Source organism: Hydractinia symbiolongicarpus, chromosome 5 (genome assembly GCF_029227915.1).
Source record: "Hydractinia symbiolongicarpus strain clone_291-10 chromosome 5, HSymV2.1, whole genome shotgun sequence".
Taxonomy (NCBI): domain Eukaryota; kingdom Metazoa; phylum Cnidaria; class Hydrozoa; order Anthoathecata; family Hydractiniidae; genus Hydractinia; species Hydractinia symbiolongicarpus.
The window spans coordinates 15,024,453-15,042,861 of record NC_079879.1 but is presented as its reverse complement, the minus strand read 5'-3'; the positions used below and the strand labels follow the sequence as shown (position 1 = coordinate 15,042,861).

At 35.4% G+C, this 18,409-nt stretch overlaps 2 protein-coding genes across 2 annotated transcripts; one reads left to right on the top strand and one right to left on the bottom strand.

The window, feature by feature from the left end:
• Positions 1–65: 65 nt before the first annotated feature.
• LOC130644953 (uncharacterized) lies at positions 66–6,829 on the bottom strand. Its single transcript, XM_057450756.1, has 2 exons — positions 1,702–6,829; positions 66–1,516 (listed from the first exon to the last, which is right to left on the bottom strand). The coding sequence occupies exon 2, from the start codon at positions 939–941 to the stop codon at positions 369–371; it is 573 nt and encodes a 190-aa protein (XP_057306739.1). The 5' UTR covers positions 942–1,516; positions 1,702–6,829; the 3' UTR covers positions 66–368.
• A 311-nt stretch (positions 6,830–7,140) lies between these two features.
• On the top strand, positions 7,141–17,626 carry LOC130644951 (uncharacterized). Its single transcript, XM_057450752.1, has 6 exons — positions 7,141–7,608; positions 7,974–8,246; positions 8,338–8,400; positions 9,453–9,716; positions 9,804–9,892; positions 15,357–17,626. Exons 1-6 carry the CDS (start codon positions 7,266–7,268, stop codon positions 15,390–15,392), a joined length of 1,068 nt encoding a protein of 355 aa, XP_057306735.1. The 5' UTR covers positions 7,141–7,265; the 3' UTR covers positions 15,393–17,626.
• The last annotated feature ends 783 nt before the right edge of the window (positions 17,627–18,409 follow it).

Genomic DNA, 18,409 nt, shown 5'->3' with positions numbered 1-18,409 from the left:
TGTATTTTTTGTGTATATATTTTAGAAAAAATTTGCGTAAAGCCTTGATCGTCTAATGTAAGACACCTACATTGTAGGAAATCCAGGTTCAAGTCCTGGTCAAGGTATTATGGATGTAATTTAGAGATAAAATGGTATAATATTTTGCAAATATGTAAAAATACATAACATTGTTAAAATGTTTTATGTCTGAAATACAGTTTCTGCTGCTATATTCTAACCAGGACTTGAACCTGGATTTCCTACAATGTAGGTGTCTTACATTAGACGATCAAGACTTTTTTTTTTACAAATGCGTGAAAATATTAAATTTATACAAAAAACAGCTATAGTTATATACATAAATATACCTAATCAAATATAATAAATTAACTGTCCTTTTTTTTAGCTTTTTGAATTAACATGGATTTCAAGTTACAAAATGCAGCACATGTACGGACAATATCATCAACGTGATGCAGCATTGTAATTGGTAGAGGTGTCTGCAAGATACGATAAGTTTTCATACGCCGTATTGACCTTTCCACATGTATTCTTAAGTTTGCCACGGATTTGGTTTTGCTGCATTCCATAAATGTCATTTGTGATTTTAACCTGGCTCCTGGAGGTACAACTAGATGGCAGTATCGTAAAAGGAGTTCCTCTGTGATCTGGAATCCTCTGTCTGCCATTATATTGTCTCCATATTCTAGTAATTCAAAAAAGCCACTGTCATTGCAAATAAATTTGTCTGAAGCTCTTCCCCCATAGCAATCAGATAAAAAGGTTATATAACCAGTAGGAGAAATACCAAATAAAAACTTTACAGTGTTATGATGTTTATAGTCTGACCATGTGACAGCTTGAACATTTAAGGACTTGGATCGTTTAATGAATATCTCAGAACAATCAATTATGCACCTTACATTTCCGTACCCCTTTTCCTTGTAGATATCAGGCATATGTTCCAAATGTTCTTGTCTGTCCCCTCTAAACTAGAGCCCAGTTTCCTTTATGCGCGGTTGAGAGCTACGGGGTTGATTGGTGTATTCTGCGCACGTGCTTTTTCTATTTAGTAGAAAAATGTGAGATTTGCTATTTATACAAAATTAATAACTCGTGCTTTTTTAATTTTATTTTATTTCATTTAAAAACGTTTCGCGATCGATTCGCCTTCATTTTCTCGTGGGGAGGAAAACATATTGGAACACGGAAGCAGAGGAAATTATTCTTCAAAACGAAATTAATACCGACTGGAAATAGTTTAATAAAAAGCATTACTAAGCAATGAGAGTATAAAATAAGACATCATAAAGTAATACTGCTTACATGCAAATATTTCAATAGCTGGGAATGTTTAATAAAACTAGAAAAGATCAAGATAAGAACAAAAGAAAGAAACTTAACTTGTTTCCAAGTGGCAATACTATTTCTTTCTTTCCAAGTCGAATTTTCGTTTTCAATACCACATACAAATCAATTGGTGAGTCTGAACCAAATGTCTTTCAACTTGCATTAGACTTTTCTGCTTTAACACCTAATTGTCGAAATGTTTGTTTATCGATAATGGTGACTAGAGTTAGACTGGCCTCCTGGAGCAACTTCCGCCGCAAACGCGCAGACAAGCAAGTTTGCACAATGTGATCGCGAATCATATCATCTTCCAGAGCAGCAAATTCACAAGTTTTTGCAAACGAATACAATATGTGGAAACATTCTCACCCTTCTTTTGTGTTGCAGAGTTGAACAGATGTCTCCGGAACGGAAAGTTTTTTTTGGTAGAAAATGTTTGTTGAACTTCCCAATTGCACATTCAAATTGTTCATTATCAGGTTCTGTTCCTTTTATGTTTCGTAAAGTTCTTGTCTTTGTTCCCCAAGGAAATGTAACAGTAATGCTTTCTTTCTTTTATCATCTCGAATGTTCACAGCAATGATATAAACCTACAACGATTTAACCCATCTCTTCCATAATTCGGTACCATAAAAAAAGGAGCCTTGGAACTTACAACTCACAACTTGCTCAATTGCTTATCAAACCAAGAGTAGATCCACAAGTATGGTAAGAGTGAGAAAAATTGTTCCATGATATAAATTACATTTTTCATATGAACCAAATCAGTAAATTTTAAAATAGTAAGATTAGAGAAAAAGGGGTAGGAGTGGTTCTGCGTTGTTTAAAGGAAATCAGTCCTCTGTATTTCTTCCTTCAAGATCAGTCTAACTGCACAATGTGGTAAAAGATAAATACAATCAATAAAGTATTGACCAGGTTTTGGAACAAGGTGTCGAAGTTTGACTATAGCTTCATTAGCTCTCTGAGTTTAACATTGATCTGAAATTTCCAGTTAATATCAGAATCTAAGGGAATACCAAGGTACTTAATGCAGTTACTGGGGAAGAGTTTCTTGTCATTGATGATTAAGTTTAAATCATAATTCCTTTGTTTAAGCTTGTGCTTAAACAGGATATATTCAGTTTTACTAACATTTAGAGAGATTTTGTTGGTGTCGAGCTATTGAAACAGATTCCAGGTAAAACATTAATTGGATGAAGTCATAATGGATCAGAAATGACGTGTACGTGTGTAAAGTAGGTCATTTTCCTATCTGCACAAAAGTTTCTTATTTTAACAATACAAGTGAAAAGATCCATTTTTCCAGAAATATTTACGTTTATGTCCTTAAATTTGGTATATACATTTTAGAATATGACAATTTTATGACAGTAAAGGGTTAAACATTAATAAATGTATCCCATGAAAACATCAAAACCACACTAATAAATTTCACACATTCTAACTGTGTTAAAGATTTGCACTAATTATTATATATATATACATTTCATGTATACATGTATATATAAGTTAACCCGTGAAAAATCCACGGGTCGCTTGTCTTTGAATTACACGCTATTTCGTGTGCCTGTTGCACGACGCTTTTCTTGCGGACAGGTAGACAAACCGGCAATGACTTTATTTAGCATCGGGCTAATTGGACCTGACACACGACGTACAACATAAAGTAATACCGCTTAATATCTCTACCGACATACAAACTCCGACACCCGTCGACTGAATTACCCCAACCAAATGGACCGACAAAATATACATGATATTCCACATAACCTAGAGAATACTCCCTATTGTTACATAACAGATGCATATTTTTATTGTAGATAATCCATAACCAACGCAATATCGCATAATACTCAACATAACTGTAATAAAACTCTTAATTACTATATAGATGCAAAATTTTCCAGTAGATAGGCCATAATCAGCTTAATATAGCATAATATGTTGCACAACTGTAATAATACTCTTTATTTACATATTTTTAATGCATATTTTGCCAGTAGATAAAGCATAACCAACGTAATATGGCATAATGTTTCATATAAACCCTAATAATACAGCTTTGCCCAAAAATCTGAGACGACAGAAGAAGCAGCTCTTTGTCTGGTTTCCGCACGAGAGATCGGATATGAAGCTAATCGATGAAGAGACTAACATGATTCCTGATTGGGAAGAAATCAAGGCTGAGTTAAAAAAGTCCAAGCATGCATGCCTGTATGTGAGATTAGAACATCCTAGGACTTGGAATTGAAACTCTGTTCGATGAACAAATTCAGCTTCTGTTCAAACGTGCATACCTGGGGTGGTTTTTAGGGATTGTTGATATAAAGAGCAATTTTCAATATTTGGCTGAAGAAACTACAACAAGGCAAGAAATTATAAGAAAAAGTGGGGAGGGTGCCACCCTCCCCTTTGGAAGAGCGAATCCGCATGACGTCTTCGTCACATTGAACGGAGCCCTGGAGATTGTGCACCGCTCCAGGAAACCTAAGGCTGTAGAGCTAACCCACTGGCTAGCTGGGAAGGGGGTGGAAAAATTACAAGGTGAGGTCAGGGAGCGTCGTCAAGCCCTCAAGGAAAGGGATATGGCCATGGCGATCCTAGAGGACGACCTAGACGATAGGGACAAGTAGCTCGTGGCGCTCGGGAATGAACTTGAGGATAGGTATCAGCAGCTTACTGTGCTCCAGGACCAAGTAGGAACATTACAGCAACGTACCGTGCCCTACCTGGAAGACTTTGGAAAAGATAACGGTATGGTCATTATCCAGAACAACAACAACGATCCCTTTCCATACCTGGCCATCTGTGGTCAACAGGGGTATGTAACGCAAACTTGTTTACTATCCCAAGCGTGAGATTGTCGTACTAGCAGAGACACCCAACGCTATTGTACACTACAACTGGCTTCGAGAACGTGGATGTATCTCTGTTAACCCCGAGCGTGTGAGACATTTTAGGCTTGGTGAAAACTACACGCATAAACGTCTCCTAGAGCTCGCGGAATAGACGGCCTCCAACCAAACACAATGTAGAACTACACTTTGGAAAGAGGTATACATTTTAGACCCGTGTTGCCTCCTACTAGAAACCCCTTGAAATAACAACTATGGAAGTATACGTACAACAAAGACAATTAAAAATATCTACAATATCCACGTACCTGTACTACGATGTTGTATCAACGCAGCGTCAGTGACTGGTTATTGTCCTACCTGCTTGGAAAATTTTAGGTTTCGAGTGGGAGAATTCTACGAAGGCTTTGAATACCCTGATGATGAAGAGCATTTAAATAGGGTAGCGTCAGGGGAAAAAGCATGGGCTACATTCGCGAGACGCGAGATTGATGAGGATCTAGAGAATGATATTCAACGCCTAGTGCTGCATATTGTTGATGTCAAAAGGAACAAGTATGGTGCACTCTGTTACGAGGTTATCAAAGATGACGAGTTGAAACTAACGGATTTGGTTGATATAGAAACAATAGGCGATATCCTCAATTTTCAGATAGACGATAGACGTGCTTCTACTAAAGCGCTCCACATGAATGATGGCACAGTTTCCTATTAATCGCTCCACCAGATGTTTAATATTGGGTAATACAGTTCCTTATCCAAACTTTTCAACACCAGGTCCCCCCATCTATTTAGTAGAAAAAATTGAATTTTATTATCCACAAGAAGAATTAAATGGCTATATGTGCTGTAAATCCATAAGCATATGCACCAGTAAAGTTTTTCATATATATACCCTGTTGGTCTAATGGCTAAGACACTCATGAAAATGAGAGATCCAGGTTCAAATCCTGGACAGGGCAACAATAACCACTTTCATTTACATATCACAAAAATGTCATGTTTAGAAAAGGCAATTATACATGTTTGTCCTGCCAAGGAATCTTTTCAAAATAAGGACCACTAAATATTTTTGCTTGAAAACCTAGGGGGGGGGGCAGTCCCACACTCTGCAATCCTTTCTATATTGTTGTATTGTACATTATTATACGTAATTTTTGAGTTGTAGGGGGAGAGTTTCTGTTGAGGTTACTGCCCCTGCCTACCCTTCCTATGCCTTTTATCGTGCCTGCCTACTACTATGCCCTTGCCTGTGCCTCCCATGCCTTGCCTACCCCTGCCTTGCTGATTCCCATTCCTGTCTCATTGTCGTGCTTAATGCCTTTGCCTTGGCAACCTCTCCGCAACCCTTTCTATATTGATATTAAGAAGCGTAGTAAAACTATTTTTACAAAAATGACGCTGAGAAATTGATGGCATTTAGCACATCAACTTGACTCGTTAAACACATATTGCATCTTTTCATATAAATAAAGTTAATATGTTACTAAAAAACTATTTTAAAATAATTTAAAGGTCTATTTAATTAATTGTTTACCATAAGAAATAGTAACGCTTACTGTGTTCGATCACGTTAAGGGTTTGTTTACATACGAAATCAGCCATTATTAGATTACGTCATTTTAAAATTATGATCGCGCTGAAATCGGAGAATGGTGTATTGCTTGCTTCCAGCACCTGTTTGAGATACAAAGCATCTTCTTGTCATCAACATTAAAGAGATCAGATCTCAATTTTGAGTTTGAGCCATAATTAATGGTTTTGGAATATGGAATAGAAACATTTGTGAGGGCAGATCTGGTACCATAGGAATGAAAACTGAAGATGGGTCGTGCAAAATCATGACAAAAAAATGACTGGAACAATCTGCAATTAAAAACCAATAAAAACTTTAGGTCCTTGTCTAAAGCCCAATTAAAATCTCTTTGAACATTATCTTAGTAACTATGTATAATTCTGTTTTTTTTTTCATCCAACTTTGAAATACCACTCTATTACTATCAATACCATGACTCCTATTGCTATCAACAACTCTTCCTTGTGCTGTGTCAATCTCCTGCTGAATCGTTGGTTCCTGTTGATTTTTTGAAAATCCCATCGGTTTCCATAGGCTTTCTAGCCCTGCTAATTCTATGGTTTTCCCTGTGTCGAGCTTATAACATCTTCCACAATCCTAACTAGTGAACCTCCAGTGAAGTTTATTTGATCACTTAACATTCCTGAACTGTAAACAACTTTTTTTTTAACTTTATATATTACCTGAGAAACGAAAGAGTATATTTATATTTATATTTAAAACATAGCTATAGTAACTGTTATAACTATTTATGAGGTCTGTGTGGAATTTCTTAGTAAATTATTTTTAACTAAAAAATGTAAACGCTCATTATACACGAAAAATATATCTATCTATCTATCATACTGAGAAATAAGTATATACTTTATAATTCTTCATAAAATATAAGAATGTAGTGTTAATAGAATGTGGGGAAAATAGGGGTTGTGCTTATGATGTTTTTCCAGGTAGCCATCACAGGTAATTTTGATTTTTATTATTTTTATTATTTTTCATACTATCTGATGGAAAATAAATAACTAACTAACCTTAACCCCTATTTTCTACAATAAACATACTCTTTTTGCAGTCTGCTACTACAACCAGCACTGCTTCCACCAGTTACTTTGTGTGAATATGCTATAATTTGCATCGGCGGGTCACGTCGTGACCTCATGAAAATTCAAATCATGGATCTTTTCCATTGTTCTTCTGCCCAAATGGATTTTTCCATAGGCTTATTTATTTACTAATTACTGTTATTAAAAAACATGATAGCATGAACTTTGCACTCAAGTGATGTCTTTGGAACCAACTTTCCATTATTTTTGTAAAAACGGCTGTTAAAAGTAAATCCCTAAAATGTATAAAATAGTAATACTCTTAAGTTAAGAAAAATTGTTTACCCAATTTAAATTTAGGTTGATGACAGGGTAAATATCGTTACCCACCAATTTTGTGGCCTGACAAACCATGTGATATAGCTTTTGTTGTTTCCAGCAATTTGTGCAGTGTTAATAATGTTGCAATTTAGGCTAATGCACAAAATGTTTATCTTTGCATTTAGAGTTAAGAAGTATTCAGAACAATTTCAAATGGCATCTTCCTCCGGGCAAAATATTACTTCATCAAGCCCAGCTGTAACATCACAACCCATATCTTTGGTTGGTAGCATGGGTCTTGTGCAAAACACAGGACAACAAATTGTTCAAAATATGAATATTTTGCAAAATCCAATTAATGTGCATCAAATTGCTGCTTTGCAAGCACAAGCTCAACAACGGGCTTCAGCTCAACAGGTCCAACCAGTTGTTTTGGGAAATCAGCATGGTGTTACCACCCTGCAAAATGTTCAAGTGTTGGGTGCGTTCAATGCATTATTTTTTCTTATAAACTTATGCTTATATACGCATAATGAGGCTATTATTCCAAAGCTAAAGGTATACAAATGGTAATTGGGACACAAATTTTATCAAATTTGACACAGCCTCTGTACAAAAACGTGTCAAGAATTTATTTTAGTTTTATTCAGGAAAAGAAATAGATCCTGAGTAAATAAAAAAATGCATATTGGTATTGATAAAAAGGCGTATGTAACATGCTTATTGCCTACTTCAAATTTACCTAATGCTCATACAAAAGAAGTGTATTATATTTACTATAGTATGACTAATCTTACACCCAATTTAAATTGTCAACAATTTCACCTACACCTATTTATTCATTAGGTTCTGCTACTCACCACCAAGATGGGATAGGGAATCTCCCTATCAATATCATTACAACAGGGGGTCAAACTTATGCAGTTGCTTCTAATCTTCAAGTTGGTGTACCATCACAGAACAGTGTTCCAGCCCAAATGCAAATCCGATCTATTGCGCCTAATGCAGCCACGGTTGTCAATCAGCTGCAAACAAATCAAGTAGCTGTGCAGCAAGTTAGAGGAAACATTCAGCAACAACGTCTTCAAAATATTGGAAAAACAAACCGTTTTCCAGATGGTAAATATGTTTACCTTTATGATTTGTTTATTTGGTTTATTTGTTCTCCTTTTTTTTTACGTCACCTCTGATACCAAGTGTTTTGTATCAGGTGCATCGACTACAACTATGAATTCTCCGAACACAGGTGGAAAGGCTGTACAGCAGGGGAACTGTAAGTTTTTTTACATTTCTTTAACAAGTTAAATACAATGGCAATTTATAGACGTCTAGCATTATAACTGTTTGACTAGAATCCAAAGTATTTTTCTCACAAATCAATCCCCAATACAACGGAGTCGAACAATTTATGCAATTAGTCTCTCTCTGCTGATAATTAACATTTTTTTTCCAGGATAAAGCGCTCAGAACAATTTTGTCATATTTAATGAAGTGTATTTTTATCATGGTACCTAAAAATTTTTTGGAGACCTCAATTTTTCATTCCCTTCTTGTTAAGTTCTACCTTTAGTTGCATGATCTGAATGTTAAAGCAAATTGTTTCATTCTTCTTTGAAGACCATTTATTGATATGACTTCGTATTATTCATTTACCCTAATGGGCTCCAAAACAATTCAATAAACTCAATCCCTGCACATTCCAAAGAATGGTGTGTAATAAACAGACCTGTTTATGAATTACCTTTTTTTATGATAGTTTGCAAACTTCAGTATTTTAAAATAAGCTATGGTCTGTAAAATATATTAAATATCAGGAAGTCGAAAGTTTGTTTTGACGAGGAAACAGAGACAACATGAGGATGAGGATTTGTAGTTGTTAAAAAATGCTATGTTAATAGCTTTAAGAATACCTCTAAAAAGATTTTAAAGTCATTGTTGTTGTTGCTTCCACTTGGTTATGTGTAATAAACCTGTATGTTTCTATGCAAAAATTCGAAGGATATGGCCAGCTTAGCTAGTTTAAAAATATTTTTTATTAAAAAACTTGAGTTAAAAGCAAGTCAAGTGCTTATACTGAATAAATTATGGATATTCAATATATGTAGGGAGCTTTTCTGTCATTTTCAGTTATATTTAGATGCCTAATATGATATTTAAGATGGTTTAAGGTTTTGTTTTTACTAGTGATCATAAACTTTTCCACCGCCATTAGCTTGACTTTCATGTAAGTCACTAAAGTCAAAAACCAACAGCCGTTTCGTAGCCCCTTGAAAGTATGATGTTTGGTAATAAAGTTGATATACATTTTTTGGTTGTACTTTCCAGTATCGTTACCACTACAGTCCACATCACAATCTTCAAACACCAATTCATCGTCAGCTGCATCTCATAGTCAAATTTTAACGAAACGGAAACTTCAAGATCTATTGCATGAGATTGATCCTACTGAAACAATGGATGATGATGTTGAGGAAGTCCTTCTGCAGATTGCTGATGATTTTATTGAGAATGTTATCAACTCGTCATGTCAGATAGCTAAGCACCGAAAGTCGAACACAGTAGAAGTAAAAGATGTCCAGTTGCATTTAGGTGACTGTAACAAAATAAGTTTAATCAGAATCCTAGATAAATTGCTTATAAATTGTTTCTTGATGTTTCATTTGATTGTCTATTTAGATCGAAATTGGAACATGTGGATTCCAGGATATGGCAGTGAAGATTTGCGTCCTTATAAGAAACTACCCTCTACAGAAGCGCATAGACAGGTAGGAAACTAGTGTACTTTCACTGAATCAACTAATAGCAGCGCGTTAGTTATTTTTTTGTTGCTTAAGATTGTTGGAAAAATTTTAATTGGACACTGCACAAAAAGTTAAGCTATCCAACTGGTATATTAGTGGGGTCACTATGTTCTTCATGTGCGGGGACTTGTTAGAAGAAATTTTTTGATTGAAATCTGGTTTTTAGTTGATTTAAATACAAAAAATTCTAGGTGTCATTTTTTCCATATCTGGGTGTGGCCATGGGTGACGTCATCCAGTTTCTGATCAATAAAATATCAAAGTTGTAATTTTTTATTTCTTTTTCTTTTCCAGCAGATATAAAGATAGCAGAACATAAAAAATGAACAAAAAATATATAAAAACTATATTTTTAAAATGAGGCACTCAAGAGATACAGAGATTTTTAAGTTTTAAATTTCTAATGTTTTTGTTTTGCAATGATAGTTGTTTACAACTGTACAGTTATATGAGACAAGTGCATTCTATAAAGAGTAATTTGTTTTATAGCAGTTTTGAAGTTATTAATGTAATAGTGTACCCCCTGAAAATTCTTTTATATCGTTCAAGACATTATTATAATGTACAGTGTTTGTTCCATATTTCTTATACCTGTTAGTAGTTTAAATTGTCAAATTATATTAGTAATTTGAAGTAAGAGGTAGCAGGTTGAAGTTAAAAGGATGCATAAGACTTATTTTTAGTATGATATTTTTATGATGTGGTTTTTTTGATAGATTTCCTATGAATAGTAAAAGTAACGTTAATTTTATTTTATTAGAATAGACACAGTTTAATTAAAAAATATGAATGAAGAAACTCCAAAAAAAAGAAAAAAAAGTAGTGATTTCAGCTTGAAAAGTGCATTGTTTGTCAAGAGAACAATAACAAGAAGGTATGTTGTATTTTTTCAATGATTCTTAGCTTTATGGTTTTTAAAGCTATTTTATTTTGGAAATTGTTATTCTCATTTTTCATAGATTATTGCTATTCCAAAATTTGAAAGCATGAAAAAGTTAATTGAATGCCTTATTGAAAGAGCCAATTATGAAGATCGAACATTTATTAAATCCTTTGACACCTTGGAAAGTTTGTCAGTTGAATCACTAGTTGATAAAAACGCTTTTTACCATCAAGAATGTTACGAAAGTGTAATTAATAAAACAAATATTTCTCGATTGAAACCACGGTATGAAAAGTTACATGATTCAGCACCCATACGAGGAAGACCATCACTAGAACCAAAGTTGACTAGTAATACAACAAATGACAGTATAACTGATTCACAATTATCTCAACCGAAATCTTTACGCTTTAAAATTACTTTATTTGACAAGGAGTGTTGTGTTATATGTTAAAAAGAAGGAGGTAAACTCCATAAGGTTGCCGTCCTTTCAACTGGGCACAAACTGCTACATGTCGCACAACAACTACCAGACCAAACTTTGTTTAAAAGGCTCAATTCTGTTCCAAATGCAGCTGACGCAGTAGCAAATGGTGTCCAATATCATCTTAATTGTGGGTTATGATACAACGACAAGTTTCTAGCGCATCTACGAATGAAATTAATTATGAATACAAGAGATAAACGATGTCGCAAAGGTTGTAGTAGACATTGAGATAGTAAACATTGTGAAATGTGCCATAAACAATGTACAATCGAAAAAAATGCTTGACATGAACAGTGTAAATACCACATATAACAATTTATTAGAGAATGAAATACATCACCATTAAAATCAAAACGATACCTGAAACAATTATTGGCAAATAAAATAACCAATATTGTATTCTCCAGATCCAAATCTTAGCAGAGAAGCTCAAATAAAATGTTCACGTGCTGCTCATAACAATGCATTTAAAAAGTTACAGAAATTCACTTGTTGACTATAATCAATTGTTTGATGCTGCTTTACTGGTGCGTCAAGATATCTTACGACAAGAGAGTTGGAAATTAACTGGTGAATTTAGCTTCAATCTTCCAGAAAGTCTTAGATCGCTTTCACAGTGGATCATTGTAGGCCCAAAGTTTATAGTTGATATGTGCCCAAAGAAAAAAGGGACCATTGATACAAATGTCAGAAACATTGGAGAGATCAGATTGCGATGCTTAAAAAAGTCATGCCTCAAGAAGAAAAAGTAATATTAGAAAAAGACAAAAAGATTAACGAATTTCAAGCTAAACAATGGGAAAAGGAGAAATTGTTTCGTCAGAAAATTCAGGCGATACAGAAGGAAAGTAACGAAAGGGTAGAACAGTTGCAGTTGGAAAACCAAGCTCTAAGAGCTCTAAGAGCTCTTAGAGTTTGAAAAAGAGAGAAGATGGTTGAAGTTGGAAAAAGAGTTGGAAAACCAAGCTCTAAGAGCACCAAGCTCTAAGAGCTCTAGGTAACTACTTCTTCTGTAGGGCTGGTAAACAAATCTCAGGAAGTTGATACGGGATGCTGTTTATGTGTTTGTTAAGTTCTACACTGTTCATGGTTTCTTTAATCTCCCTGGCCGTTGTTTTGGATCCTCTGTCAATGATTTTTTTCTCATCCTAATTAAACTGATGACTTCTGCTCCAGCTGTGGTCCGCAATTTCGTTTTTCTTCACATCTCCGTTTCTCACTGCGCGCATATGTTCTTGTACTCATTGCTTAAACTTTCTTTTTATTTCGCCTATATACACTGCATCACAATCTTTACACGGGATTTCGTAAACAACATTGCTTTGTTCTTCCAGGTTTATTTTGTCTTTTGGTTTAGACAAGGTGCTTCTTAGGGTCTCTTTAGAGTTAAGAATGCATTTGATCTTGTGTTGTCTTAAAACTTGACGAAGGATCTCGCTGGTACCTGGTACGAAGGGTAGGAATGCTGATGCGATAAATTCCTCTGATGTTTCCTTGTTGTCTCCGTTGCATTTTCTCTTTATTTTATTTTCTACTTGCGTCATGGCTTTATGACTGTATCCATTTACGATTAATGCATTTCTTACACGTCGAATTTCTTCTTTTCTCTCCTGTTTGTCACTGACTACGCTGTTGGCACGATTCAGTAATGAAGATATGACACTTTCTTTGTAAGATTTCTGATGGTTTGATTCGAAGTTAAGGTACTGGTCAGTGTGTGTTGGCTTACGATACACTGAAACTGAAATGGAACCATTCTTGCGTTTGACCGAAGTGTCCAGGAAAGCGATACTTCCATCGTGTTCAAGCTCAACAGTGAATTTGATTTGTCGATGTAGGCCGTTGATGTGTTCATGGAACTCTTCTAGATGAGATCTTTTTATTATGGCGAATACGTCGTCAACAAATCTTTTCCAAACCTTTGGGCGTCTGTCTGATGTGACTAATGCTGTTGTCTCGTGTGCTTGCATGTATATTTCTGCGACTACTGATGATGCAGGGCTTCCCATAGCAACTCCGTATGTTTGAGTGTAGAAGTTCTTATTAAACAGATACCATGTTTTGGTTAGAACAAGTTCGACCAAATGCAGAAAATCCGGTACTGGAATCTTGGTCTTTTCACCGAATGCAGCATCGTTTTCGATAAGATCTTTAATGATGTTTAAGGTGTCTTTTATGGGAACATTTGTGTAGAGTGATGTGACATCAAATGATACCATGCATTCGTCGTCTGCTATCTTTATTTCTCTGATGTATTCCGAAAATTCTTTTGAGTTTCTGCTGTGGTCACTTGCTGTAACTTTGCTGAGGATAGAAGCAACAAATTTTGACAGGTTGTATAACGGTGTTCCAGTGCAGGAGACTATTGGTCGAATTGGATTTCCCTGTTTATGAATTTTTGGTAGTCCGTAAAATCGCGGTGGTGGTCCGTCACAAGGTTTCAGTCGATGTATTCTTTTCTCTTCAAGTCCATTAAGATGTTTCTTGCTTCTCGTTTGATTACTTCTGTAGGATCTTCTTTGAGAAGTTTGTAAGGCCCGTTGTTGATGTGTTCGTTGCACTTGTCGATGTAATCAGGTGTATTCATGATAACCGTTGTTATCCCCTTTTCTGCCGGTAGGATTATGATATCTTTGTCCTTCAAGAAATGATCCACAGTAATATGAATACTGAACAGACAAACCGAAATAATGTGTTCAATTGCAGAAATTGTCATCAATTCTGTAAAAACAAAGAGACAAGCTGATTATAATTCTGCTAACGCATCCTTTCGTAGCACTGCAGAAACACTATTTTCAATAGGTTTAGGTCTCTATATTCATCAACAAACGAAAAGCAAGAAAGTAATCAACACCCTTAGCAATTTGAATCTGTCGATTCCATATCAAAAGGTGATCCAAATGGAAACAGATATTGCAAACTGTGTCACCAATTACTTAGAAACAAACAGAGGTTTTTATGCTCCACCTATCATTTTGGAAAACACTCCAATTTATTTCGCAATAGACAACACAGACTTCAACAATCACACTCCTGATGGTAAACATGAATTTCATGATACTGAACAAGTTGTGTTTCAGAGAACTCAACTAACTTAACTTGACCAACAACAATTGCACATTGAACACTCGATAGTTTGAAGTTTCAAAGAGATATATTTATGCAATCAACAACATGCAACAAACCAACTCCTCCAAATTAAATATTTCCAGGATGCGATGAAAATACATTTTCCAATTTAGGCACTAACGTTTCGGACTGGAAAAGGGATAAACTGCAGAGATGCCGATGTCAACGCTTTCTTTGAAAATCTTGGTCCAAGTCATTGTAAATCACTTTTGGCATTTGACGTGTTTACTGGGTGTGCGACCAAACTGGAAGGTTTTGTGGAAAATCAAAAACAACTGGGTGGAACCATTTCATAACAGCTGACAATGCCACATTGGATGCATTTTCAAGGCTGGGCATTGGCGATACCTTACCATCTCTTGTCGGAACAACGATGATGAAGAAAATGAAGCGGATAAAGATATTGACATCAGTGACGATTATTTATAAATTTTACTGAGATAAAAAGTGTTTTTTGGACTTAAATAAACAAAAAAGCCTAAGATAAAAATTTTTCTACTCAACAAGGGTTGAAATAACTTCAGTAATGAGTATACAACATTACTTAAAAACAACAAATAATTTAAATAGGCATTTTTACTTTCTTTCTGAATTACCGCTACTGACAAACAACACAAAGCTCATCTCTAACGCAAAAAATGTTTTTCAGCCAGGGCAACACACCCAAATACGGAAAAAAATGACACCTAGTGTTTTTTGTATTCAAATCAATCAAAGAATAGATTCCAATCAAAAAATGACTTCTAACAAGTCTCTGCACACGAAGCTCTAATTTTCCTTCATATATCTTTTAATTTTATAACGAAATAAAATGAAACAACAATTGCTTCTAATAAATTTTGCACATTTTGTAGTTGTAACTTTTTAAAATTTTATTTACCCACGTCATTTTTAAAAACATTTAGTTATTACGTAACTTTTCATTACAGCGTCTAGCGTTAATCAAGAAAGCCATGAAGAAATAAAGTCTCTAATCTGTGGTATTTATGCCGACAAATTGCAAAAGTGGGCGATGATGATCTTTGCAGAGTGGCTTAAAAGTTGGAGATGACGGTCTACAAAGTCACATAAAAGTGGTATTGGAAAATTCTGCAAATTGTAAATATGTAAATAGCTATAACTAACATTAAAGACAATTTTTCCTATATATACGAAGGGTGGCACTTGAGGGCTAAAAAATGCTAATATCAGCAGCGAAAATCTGAAAATCACAAGGCAGAACCACATTTTTTCAAAATTACCCAGGGTTCCTCGACGTTGTCCATCGTATTGGCTGCCGCTGAAACTGGAGGATTACGTAAGGGCGCGTTGCGGCGGCAAGGTAATCCCTATTTCATTAATGAAATCGAAGCACGAACTAATACTGGATCTCCCGATCTCGCAATAAATCTAGAGGCCAAGATGAAACACCCAGTGAGCATATTCTTCTAAGAGCGTTCCCAAATCATTTTGAAAAAAAAACTGACAGGATAGTCATACTGATGCATTGCCCAAGTCTCTTAAAAACCCAAATACACATGGAACATGTCGATATGGGGAGATGAGAAGAAAAAAACAGCGCCATAACCACCTCGGTTGCCTTAATAGATAATATAAGTAAACATACAAAGTGCAGGAAGGGAGGAAGGGCAGTATTAGCTCGTGCTTTGATTTCATTCATGAAATCGGGATTACCTTGCAGGCGCTACGCGCCCTTACGTAATCCTCTTTCATTTCATGAAATCTCCGTCGAGCTAATACTGGATGCCTCGAACTCGCAATAAATCTAGAGGCCATAGTCTCAACCACCTCTCTTCAAAGCCCACTAGAGAGAATGGACTTTTAAAATTCAAGACTTGGATCATGGATTTTGCTTATGATAAAACTTTTGAAAACTAGACTCTCCTGACCAATATGCCTGACTCATGTGTGCAATACATACACCTATCACCTTCGCTTTTGATGTTGTTGCCGATCTAGTTGAATGAGAAATAAACTTGGTGATATCAATACCGGCTAATCGAAGCAAATCCTTAATCCACCGTGATATTGTTGATGAAGATTCAGCCTTATGTGGATTCATATAACTAACTAATAATTGAGAATCAGATACTCTCAATATGTCCCTTCTACTCAAATAGGCTGTCAAAGCACAACTAACCTCAGCAAATTTGTGAAATTTTACAGGAGGCTTTTGCTTTCCTGGACGAGAAACCTTAGTAAGATTTTTAAAAATAAAAACAAAGTTTTCATGTTTCACAAAATAATCTGTATTCAAATATGAAATTTCAGAAACTCCGCTAGCAGTTGTTAGGGCAAGTAAGATCGCTACTTTTAAAGTTAATTATTTGTCTGTGAGAAGGTTATTTTCTGGCAAGTTTTTAACCCTATTCGCTCCGGGGTTTTCGAACATATTATGACAGGCCTCCTCAATAACTTTTCATAGGTTTGTCCAAATTGAATCAAATTTGGCACACTTTAGTACGTTACTAAAGGAACAAAATCGCAGCAATATATTTTTGCTCGCGTCAGCCCTTTTTTTGTGACGTCATCAAAACCTTAAAATTTGTCCAAAATGCCACTATCTGCTTATAATTCAATTACTTTAGTTCTAAAGCGAATTTTTACATTTTGTTTGAAGTTTCTGGAAGCTAAATAAAAGTTATTTAACATATTTTCCGGTTTTTACACATATCGCATAAAAAAACTACCGAAAAAGGTATTAAAAAAAACCGTTAGAGGGGGGGGGGTGCGGAATCCGACCCCCGGACCGAATAGGGTTAAGATACTTCAGGACCTGTTGCACATCGTGCCACAACCCTTGGGGGTTCCCCAACTGGCTTTCCATTAACCACATCATGGAAGGCAGAAATGACTGGTCTATATGATCCTATAGTGCTACACTCTAAACCTTGCTCGAATAGACCGGCTAAAAAATTGTAAGGGCGCGAAGCCCCCGCAATGTAATTCGAATTTTATGAATAAAATCGAAGGAAGATCTAATACTGCGTTCTTCGAACCTAATCGCAAATCAGACTGGGACACAGACGAACCTTACTAAAACAAATACTCTAATTTCGCGCGTTTGCTTTTGCGAAGGTATTTTTTCTAAGAAATATAAGAAAAATAAGGAGTACAACCAAGGAATACTCATAACTTAAATGCTTAATTTTGGCATTGTATATAATAGATGTAATAAAGAATACAACTATTACTTTTATACTTTTCGTATTATAAAACGAAGTTTACTTTAAATTTCCTCTTCTAGCTTGTCGATAATTGAAATGACGAAAAAAAAGATATACATTATTTACGCGACGGGTTAGAGCGGGTGGACAGTATTAGATCTTAAACCTATTTTAAACCTATTCTGGCATATTTTCTGTACTGAAACCACTGGCTTGTTATAAAACCGTTGCCATGTGGATTTATTTGTCCATGAACCCCTTTCTAAGATGTCCCCTGTTGATAAACCTGAAGCACCCGCTTTAGAAGTTGACGCAGACCGAGGAAAATGACCTTTAAATAATTCTGTATCAACGCCGGCTTCTTTGAGGACATCTTTGATCAATCTCGACACCGTACAGCTTTTTACCTCAACAACTGGTTTAATGGGACTAAGTAACAATTGTGTCTGGTGACCACTAGATCGCCACTGTTGTGTTCTTGACTCATACACATCTAAAGCGTTAACCACACAAAGATCCTTGTCTGCTGCAAATTCATGAAATTCTAATTTTGGAGGAGCTTTTCCTCTTTTCCAGCTCTTATGCAATTTATGGAATGTAAAGGAGTATCTGTACCCCTGGTCATATATCTAATATCTAAATGGTGTATGGCAGATGCTCTTGAGGCAGATGTTAATGCCATTAATATTACTACTTTATAAGTAATATGTTTATCTGATAATTGATGACAAATTGGCCACTGAGTCTTCATTAAATTCAACACTAATTGTACATCTCAAATAAAAACATATCTAGGCTGAGAAGGTCTTGAATTA